Consider the following 10467-nt stretch of genomic DNA (forward strand, 5'->3'; position numbering starts at 1 on the left):
CCTCGAATATTTTATTCACATTAATATCTACAATAATATGTTTGTATTGACTTATACATACGTTTATAACAGTATTTTAAGATATTGTATTATAATACTTATTAATTATTATAAAATGCATATGTTTTTTTTATTGAAAAAAGTTGATTCATCCTATACCTATACATAGTATTACTATAATAGCTATATAAATAAATTATATAATATCTTTAGAAATAGAGGTTGACAAAAAAGTGATATACTGTTTCTTTTATAGTTGAATTAAAATTTAACACATTTAATATAGTTATAGAGTATACACTATAATTATTTACACAATGATGGGAGGTACAGTCAAAATAATAAAATATTATTACAACAGAGCGAGTCCACAGATTTATTTTTTCATTTGCGAGTTTTTCACAGTCTATAATTTTGTCAGTAAAATAATAATATAATAATTTATTATGATCTGTACGAAATGCTCACTTTTTATTCTTTAATACATGGTCTGTATTATTTTTTAACAGACTTGATCATCTGACATAGACAGACTTAAGCCTGCGTATTTTACATTTCAAATGTCTGTTCAGGTTCTTATATTGTTATTTAGATATTTTTTTAAAGATAAATAATCAATATTCTATTTCCATGAATTGGCCAAATTGTCGGAGATATGTCCTTGTGTATTATCTTTAATTTATTATTGTTTATAGAAACTCCCTACCTCACCTATTCACTTTTAAACAGAGTTACCTGCCTATATTGTTTTTAATTTCAATGTTGAAAGACGATGGTTATTCAATTTAACACAAAATATTATAATTTTATGAATGTTAACCTATTCAAACATCGTTTAATGATTTTATGTGTTCATATAGGCAGGTACACACAATGATTAATTTATCACACGTATTTAAGTATTTATTTTGTAAAATACTACGTGTAGGTATAATAATATTTCACGTACAATTCGATATTAGGTGTGAATTATTTCATGGTTCAATATTCACTAAATATGGATTATACATTATGGGTTACAAACCTACAATTATTCTTAGTATATGTTGATAATAGTGTATGAATTTTGATAATACATTATACCGTATTAGAATTTTATAGTAAAGATATAAATAATAATAGTTTAGTATAAAAAAATAAAAGTAATCAATTCTCGTATGATAATGGTTGAAGAAATCATAAATTTTAATACTTTAATTCTGAATTTCTTATAAGTTATACATCAAGTATAATAAAAATGTAAAGTAATATTTTCCGGAAGCGTTTGTTTATCAGTTGACGAATAGTCAATAAATTAATTAACGTTATTTTTTGTTTTAAATCATTAATATGTACCTATAGAAGTAAAAATGAATTATGATTAAAGTAAGGGATTTTACATTAATCGTTATATCGTTTGCATATAATATATATATTAATGATACCTTATTACACATATTTATACATATTGAAATGATGAAATTATTACTTTTATCTATATTTACTTTTATAATAAATCAGTAAGTTGTTTTAAACAATCACTTAGCATAGAAAGTAAATAATATAAACTATTTCTTCCATTTTACCACATGTTAAGGGCGACAGCATGGAGACCAGCGCTCCACGGACTTTGCAAAAATCAATACCAAAGTCCTTACCCCGGTAAAATCCACTGACACAGAGTGGGACATCTGACCGAACTCGACGTTATGGCTTGTACATTTTAATATAATACCGTTATGTAGACAAATAGGTTTTTTATTTGTTTACCCGTCGGCTAAATGATTCGATTTGCGGTAGTCGTAATTGTGCTGTTAACCGATGTTCCGTTTTCATTAGAAGAGGACGACAATGTATTACACATCGGCGGCATATTCCCGATCCGCGGCAAAGGTGGATGGCAAGGAGGTCAAGCTTGTGAGCCTGCAGTTCGGCTAGCTTTGGAAGATGTGAACAAGAATAGCATTCTATCCGGATATCAATTGAAATTGCATTGGAATGATAGCGAGGTAAGTTATTACCAAATATTTTATATTAGGAATATTCACTCATACAGTTATCAAAACAATTTTATTTATGATGTCACTAGTATTCATATTCAATAAGAATAAATATTTTGCGTTGAAAAATCATATATTTATTATTAAATTATTTATTGATTAATGACTGAAGTTTGTAATTTTTATTCATATCTTAAGTCACCGATTTTAATATTAATAAGTATTACATTTTTAAAATAAATATGAAAATATGAAAAGTCAACATATAGAATTATAAAAACAATTCATTTTTTGACAACTATTATAATTAATATATTCTAAAAGTATTAATAAATAAATTACACGCCTAATACAATACTCATTATCTTATATTTAAGAAGATTTTAAGTTTTACTTTTAATTAGTTCTTACTTTATACCAATGTATGTTTTGTTTACATATTATTTTTACAAATACTGTACATTTTTTTTCTATATTATATTAAAATAGTATTTTAAGTGAACGTTTTATTTCTTTTATTGTTAATTTTAATTTTATTATTCTCAATTTTACTTTGGATTTATCGACCGAAAGTAATGTTACATTAATTAATGTATTATATTAATTGTATATGTGTACCTAATAGTTTAATAAAAAAAAAAATAACAGTAATTTGTTTATTTTGTATAGTGTGATCCTGGACTTGGTGCATCAGTTATGTATGATCTACTATATAACAAACCTCAAAAACTAATGTTATTAGCAGGATGCAGTACTGTATGCACAACTGTTGCCGAAGCCGCAAAAATGTGGAATTTAGTTGTTGTAAGTAATAAAAGCAAATGAATAATTTTTCTTTTATTTCAGTGAATTTAATTGACATTTTTTATAGTAATAAAACGATAAATTTAGTTATTCTATCTTCAACTTCTACAATTTATATAAATACGTGTTAATCATATTTATCTTAAGTAAAATATATATATAATTATGTCTAACTTGTAAGTTTTGAAATGAAAACAAAATATAGATCTAATATGATTTATTTACACATTAACACAGAGGACATTAGCAGGATTAAAAAAAAATACGGATAAAAAACATAAATTATTATTATTTTATTTCTAGAAAAATATTTTCCAAAAGTTTACTTAATATAGTATAAGCCTATTGAACTTAGTATATTTATACTCGAGAATTCATAATCAAATTTAATATCAATAATACAGCAATAATACATTTAATTTATTGGTCAAGTATAAACAATATTTTACAAATAATAAATTAAATGTAAAAATGGTTTTTAAATACTTTTTTTTTGTGAAACATATTTTATATAATTGGCGTAATGCCATTATTTTTTTTAGATTTAGAGTTTTGTTTTTGAAATAATAAATTAAGAAAATTATATTTTTTATTAGGTATACAGATATATTATTGCAGTAAAATTATAATTTAAATGATATAAAACCATATAAAAAAAAAAAAATAAAAATAAAAAATCTATAATAGTTTCATTTAATCTTATTCAAATAATTCTAAAAGATATATAATATGTTCTTAAATAATTTATTTATTATATTCTACACCTAAAATAAACTAAGTGGTGATGTAAATCATAATAATTATATGGTATATGGTTTAAATTAGAATTGCTCGTAATAATTTACGTAGTGTATTTAAGTTTTCGTTATAATTAATTGTTTATTGTAATATAGGTAATAGGTCTATGTTATACAATTAGAAAATAAAAATCAACATTTCTCTATGTCCGTAACTATTTAACTATTTTTGAAAAACCCTACCTATTTAAATTTTCTTTCTTAAATTATTTTCAATTTTTTTTTATCTTATTACATATTTATTTTGTACATATATATTCATCATTATATATTTTTTTTCAGTTATGTTACGGTGCCAGTTCGCCAGCATTGTCAGATAGAAATCGCTTTCCCACACTGTTTAGAACACATCCTTCAGCTACTGTCCATAGTCCAACTAGAATAACATTAATGAAAAAATTTGAATGGTATAGAATAGCGATTCTTCAGCAAACTGAAGAAGTGTTTATTTCTGTATGTATTAAAAATATACTTGTAGTGTATTTGAATATTTAAATGAAAATTGTATTTACAGACAGTGGAGGATATAGAGACTAGATGCAAACAAAACGGCATTGAAATAATTACCAGGCAAAGTTTTGTGAGTGATCCAGCTGATGCTGTTAAAAACTTGCGTAGACAAGACGCCAGGATAATTGTTGGCTTATTTTACGTCGTTGCTGCTAGAAAAGTATTATGTGAGATGTATAAACAGCAGTTATATGGAAAAGCCTATGTGTGGTTTTTTATTGGTAAGCATTTTTAATTATTTTGAATTACTTTATTCATTAAATATGGTATTTAAATATATGTTTGTAAATAATATTTAGGTTGGTACAAAGACAACTGGTTTGAAGTTAACTTAAAAGAAGAAGGAATAAAATGTACAAAAAAAGAAATGAGAATTGCAGCTGAAGGTCACATTACCACTGAAGCTCTTATGTGGAATCAAAATGTTAACCAAAAGACTATTTCTGGCCAGGTAATATAGATTTTTTTTAAATAACGATCATTCCAATATATTTAAAATATTTTTGTTCATTTAGTTAAAATTAAAAAAAATAATAATAAAAATACAAATGTAAATTGTTTAAAAATATTCTAAAAATGAAGATATAAGAGTGATAAGTTATGTTATGAAACAAATTAGTAATATTATTTTATTAAGTTAGGTATTAAAATTTTTATAAATTGATTAATTGAAATTGAGCAGTATTGAATAAAAGTGAATGATAATTTATTATAGTTTGTTGATGAAAATTGACTAATATAAAGTTAAAGTTTATTAAGTATTATGTCTTTAGGATTTTGGACATGAGTTAAATATTTGGATAATGTGTATTTACATAAGTAAAAATTGATTTTAGATTTAATTTATTTAATCTACTTACTTGAAGTTTAAGCAAATATAAAAAACATTAAACTAACTACCATATAAAACTAAGCACGACATTATTATTTATTATAATTTATAACACAACGAAACAAACAGCTCAAAATTCTAAATATCAGGGGTCAGCAATTAGTTTCTAAAAAGGTCCGGAATTTCGGATGATTTTAAAAAAATATTTTGAAATTCAGAGAAACTTTTTTGTTTATCAAGTTGTTTTGAGCCTATACAGAGAAAAATAATGAAAATAATATCAACATTAAAGTAAAATAGTTTTGATTGTTTATTTATTTTTTCACTGTGGTCCAAAATCGAACCACGGGCCACCTATATTGTTAACCACTGCTATTTACTATACATATTGAAAATAATTAACATATTATTTTTCATCATTATTTTAGACTTCTGAAGACTTTCGAAAAAGGCTAGAAAATGTTTTAAGATTAGAAGGTTATGCAATTGATCGACATCGTTATCCTGAAGGTTATCAAGAAGCGCCGTTAGCATACGATGCAGTTTGGGCTGTAGCGTTGGGTATTGAATAAAATTATAAATTATTATTCTAGTTTAATTACTGAGCTATTTATTTTGAAAAATTAGCTTTCAACAAAACTATGACTATCCTGGAAAAACAAGGAAAATCAATTACCAGCTTTAATTACAACAACAAAGAAATTGCTGATCATATATATTCAGCTATAAATTCGACTCAGTTTCTCGGGATATCAGTGAGTTTTCAAATAGAAATGATTTTTTTAAAAATGTATAATATTAAAAAACAATTTAGGGTTGGGTAGCTTTTAGTTCACAAGGTGACCGTATAGCATTAACGCAGATTGAACAAGTTATTAATGGAAAATACGTTAAGCTCGGTTACTATGACACACAGGATGATAATTTAACATGGTTCGATAAAGAGAAATGGATAGGTGAGTATTATAATAAATGTATTCTGTATGTATTTAAGAAAATATGTTTTCACGTTAATCAGCTTAAAAATCATGAAATTTTAAATAAACATATAAGTACATGTTATTGTTACATGATGTATGTAACAATAATATTAAGTTAAATAATTCAGTTTGACTTTTAACATTTGAACACTTCACGTATCACGTTAATGCATTTTTTCTTTATGGGATTATGAATATATATTATATTATATATTTAGTTACTCATACATGTAAAACTGTACAGTATACATCTATATTATATATTTTAAATAGGTGGAAAAGTTCCGCAAGACAGAACTGTAATTCGACGTGTACTGCGCACGTTATCGATACCATTATTGATTTGTATGTGGGTAATCACAACTATCGGGATACTTGGAGCAGTTAGCCTTATTGTATTTAATGTTCTAAATCATCATAGAAGGTACTATTTTCCAAATGAAAATCAATTTTTTAATTTTTGCGTGTTTAATATTGATTAATATTATTTATTATTTTTATTAACATAATTCCAGGGTTATTGCTCAATCATATCCGGCTTGCAATACAATAATGTTGTCAGGCTGTGTATTGAGCTTGAGCAGTATTTATTTATTTGGCTTAGATGGTCAAATTATATCACCGTCGGTTTTTCCAAACATATGCCAAATAAAAACTTGGGTGTTGTCAATTGGATTTACTCTGGGTTATGGAGCTATGTATAGTAAGGTGTGGAGAGTACACAGACTACACACTAGTCAAAAGAAAAGCGCAATTAGGGTAATATTGGTATTGAGATTTTGTAGTTACCCTTATTTATTTAAAAATTTACTATTCTAGAAAGCTTTGCAGCCCTGGAAAATGTATTCGATCGTAATATTTTTACTGGCTGTTGATGTTGCAATTCTTTTCTTATGGCAATGTATGGATCCTCTGAAGCGTGATATACAAGTATTTCCTATGGAAAATCCTTTAAATAGCAACGATGACATAAAAATAAGACCAGAATTAGAGCACTGTAAGAGTGAAAATCACAACTTTTGGCTAAGTAAGTTTTAAATCTACATTGTATTTAAAATTATATGATTTAAAACAACATAGTTTAAGAAAGCGATAAGTAAATATGATAATAATTCTTACCTATTTGTTCAAATAGTTTTGTGTATCATAATGTGTTTGTGATGGATGATATAACATTGACGTTTCCACGTAAAATATTAAATAACGCGGGAAGGAGGTTAGAATTAAATGGAATATTTTAAAATAACTTTATTAGTACTTAATCTTAGGAGAATAGAGATCAAAAAGATTTTAAACCTTTTTCATTAAGGAAAGACAAGTTTGAGTTTTTTTTCTGTGTTTATAATCACTGGTTTTATTAATTTGTGGAGTAGTTTTAGTCCTTTTAGATTAGGTACCTTTACTAATAAGTAAAAAGAGTACAATATTCATGTGTGAAATTTTAAATTAAACGTATTTATTATTATTGCGGTTTACTAAACTCATGTAGTCATGTGTATATAATATTAATATTAATATTTTGATTAAAAATTAAAATGTTTTCTTAAAATACCAATTGGTTGCTTTTATTGCGTTATTTAATGATTTCGCCAAACCTGTTCCATTAATTTTGATCATTGTTTTTTTTAAGCAATATTATTTACAAAAATACATATTTTATATGATAAATATTATATAAAATACTAATATTTAACTTCATCATTTTTAGGTTTAACATTAAGCTATAAAGGGTTGCTTTTGCTCTTTGGACTTTTCGTCTCATACGAAACCAGAAGTGTCAAACTGAGACAAATAAATGATTCACGGTACGTCGGAATGTCAATTTACAATGTGGTTGTTACGTGCTTGATAACTACGCCGGTGATAATGGTGACGGCATCACAGCAAGATGCTAGTTTTGCTTTTGTAGCGTTATCTGTTATTTTCTGTTGCTTCCTTTCCATGGCCCTAATATTCGTACCCAAAGTAAGAAATAATACAAATTAAACTGTGACAGATGAATAACAGTACATTTTAGGTGATCGAAGTAATTCGGGATCCTCATGATAAACCGGAATCTAAATATAACCCCGATGCTGGAATGTCAAAAGAAGACGAAGATAAGTATAAGAGACTTATTGAAGAAAATAAACAACTTGCTGCTAAAATAAAAGAGGTATATTGATAATATTAACGTAATATTATAAACAAAATAAACATTTTAAAACTAAGGCCAAAGTGATAAAACTATTAAATTGAGTACTTTTTTTTTTTAATATATATATTATATTAAATGTTAATGAACGAATATAGTTTCAGAAAATATTTAAAATTAAAATGTTATACACCGATATAATTTATGTCATAACTAATAATTAATCTATGATTTAATTAAGATATTTTTAGCTAAATAAATAAATAAATATAAATCACAATTAACTTAAATAAATAATTTAGATGGGTTTTAAAGAAAAACTTAAAAATTCCAATTTCTAAAACGTAAAAAGTTACCTATTAAGTTCAATTGTGTTAAAAAAAAAAATAATAAATAATCAAGTAAAGAAAATACACACATTGCACACAGTAATATTAATTACACAATATAATATAAAAATTCAATACACCTACTTGTGTTATTATGTCTTAGTGATGTATATATAATATATTTTGCACAAGGAATAAACAAAGAAATACGCATTCTAAAATTATTTTAATAAACGAATTTTGATTTGTTTTTTGAATATAGAATATTTTTGGATTGTTGTATTTTTTTTCTAATTGTATTAGATATACCTCTTCAACCTAATTAAATTGGTTCGCCATTTAACTGCCGTAATTACTTTTAATTATTATTATGAACTTTTTTTTTTTTTTTAGAAAGAGGAGCGATTAAAACAACTTAAGTCTGACCTATTCAGTTTGAGGGGCGATACTGATAAGACTGAACTAAAATGGAACGATGAGTCGCAGTTAACCGAACACTCGTTCTTATCGCAGTCGGTAAATAAAGATACTTTAATTGTAGCTGATTTCATAACTGGCGAAGGTACATCGGACTCAGCGTTCATTGCTGGTACGGCCACTTCTTATTCTAGAGCTAGTGCTTCAGATATGGAATTCTCTGAGTCTTACTTGTGAATTCTTAGACGATATATTTACTATAATATGCTTTAAAACAATCGACCAACAAACAATTTAATCATTTTACTTCATACAGGGTGACTAAAAAACTTGTTTCTTCAAAAAATAATATTTAAAATCTTTAAACAAAAGATACAAAAACGATACAATCAACACAATTAACAAAATGGTACTTAATATACTATATTATAATAATATATGCATATTATAGCAGTAGGTATGAGGGAAATAATTTTCAAATATTTATCAATATTCTTTATGTTTTACATTCAAAGCAGCGAATATTAAAATACAAATTAAATACACTTACCGAACTGTCATAATACTTTTATTCGTCAAAATTTTAATTCCCGTACACTAAGGTCAGCGAAATTCATTCAAAAACAAAATTTGACGAAATTAATATTTGCAGATTAACAATTCGACATAAAATAGTTTTTGAAGATTTTAAAATTGAATTCAACTAGAATCTTTTTAACGAAATTTTATTTCAGCATCATTGATGATTAATATTTGATATTATAATAAATTATCAATTCTGGTATACGATTTCCACTGTTTACAGCGTAAGTTGTATTTCAGAATATCAAAATACAAATTAATTGTTACACTTATTTTATCACATTATTTATGAGATTTAACAACTGTTATCTGGGGTTTTTTTTTCATTCGAACTATTATACTTATTTTACTTATTTATAAATCGTATAAAATTTAAATATTTTTTACGATTCAATAATGTCTTTTAATTACTTACTGATCTATAACTAAATATTTTAGGTATAGATATATTCATTTTTAATTGAAAACTAAAGAAAAATCGTCATAAAATTAATTTTGAATGTGCGAATCACTATAATACAAAAAATTTTCAGGTTTCTACATTACTTAAATATTTGAAGTGGTTGTACTAGGTTTTCTTTGAGCGCCAGTATAATATTCATTCTTAACTTAGCAAATTTTCCATACACATTATACATACGAACGCATTATACCCAATATTAAAATTAAATCATAAATAATTTACTTTATCATTGTAAAAATAAAATATAAATCAGCTTACAAATATTTAAATCATTAAAATTATTTTTGTTCAGTTTATGAACAGTATATACTATATATATATGTATACAGAATACATATTACTTTTATTATAATTGAGTTGTACCTGTGTTTAAATTTAAAAAAAAAACTAATATTGATGAATTGTTGTGCATTTATATAATTATTTCATTCAATTTCACCATAAATCATTCAGCATTGAATTTTTACTGATATAAATTAAATCATATTATCACATTGTGTGTTAATTTTGCAAAACATATCTGATTACTTTCATAAAATGTTACCATGTTAAAATTAAACGGTTTGTTGTCCACTAGATATTATAACCATATATGAATAATAATCATTTTTTCTGTAAAAAAAATACTTTGTTATAAATT

The 10467-nt window shown here is 24.9% G+C and overlaps 1 protein-coding gene across 1 annotated transcript; it reads left to right on the plus strand.

Moving 5' to 3' along the window:
• Positions 1 to 1634: 1634 nt before the first annotated feature.
• On the plus strand, positions 1635 to 10179 carry LOC114130602 (gamma-aminobutyric acid type B receptor subunit 1). The gene is made up of 14 exons (XM_050200848.1): positions 1635 to 1988; positions 2649 to 2783; positions 3863 to 4033; positions 4095 to 4311; positions 4390 to 4541; positions 5351 to 5483; positions 5550 to 5677; positions 5737 to 5878; positions 6176 to 6326; positions 6418 to 6661; positions 6722 to 6929; positions 7611 to 7867; positions 7920 to 8057; positions 8759 to 10179. The coding sequence occupies exons 1-14, from the start codon at positions 1761 to 1763 to the stop codon at positions 9017 to 9019; spliced, it is 2565 nt and encodes an 854-aa protein (XP_050056805.1). The 5' UTR covers positions 1635 to 1760; the 3' UTR covers positions 9020 to 10179.
• Positions 10180 to 10467: the final 288 nt, after the last annotated feature.

Source organism: Aphis gossypii, chromosome 2, assembly GCF_020184175.1.
Source record: "Aphis gossypii isolate Hap1 chromosome 2, ASM2018417v2, whole genome shotgun sequence".
Classification (NCBI taxonomy): Eukaryota; Metazoa; Arthropoda; class Insecta; order Hemiptera; family Aphididae; genus Aphis; species Aphis gossypii.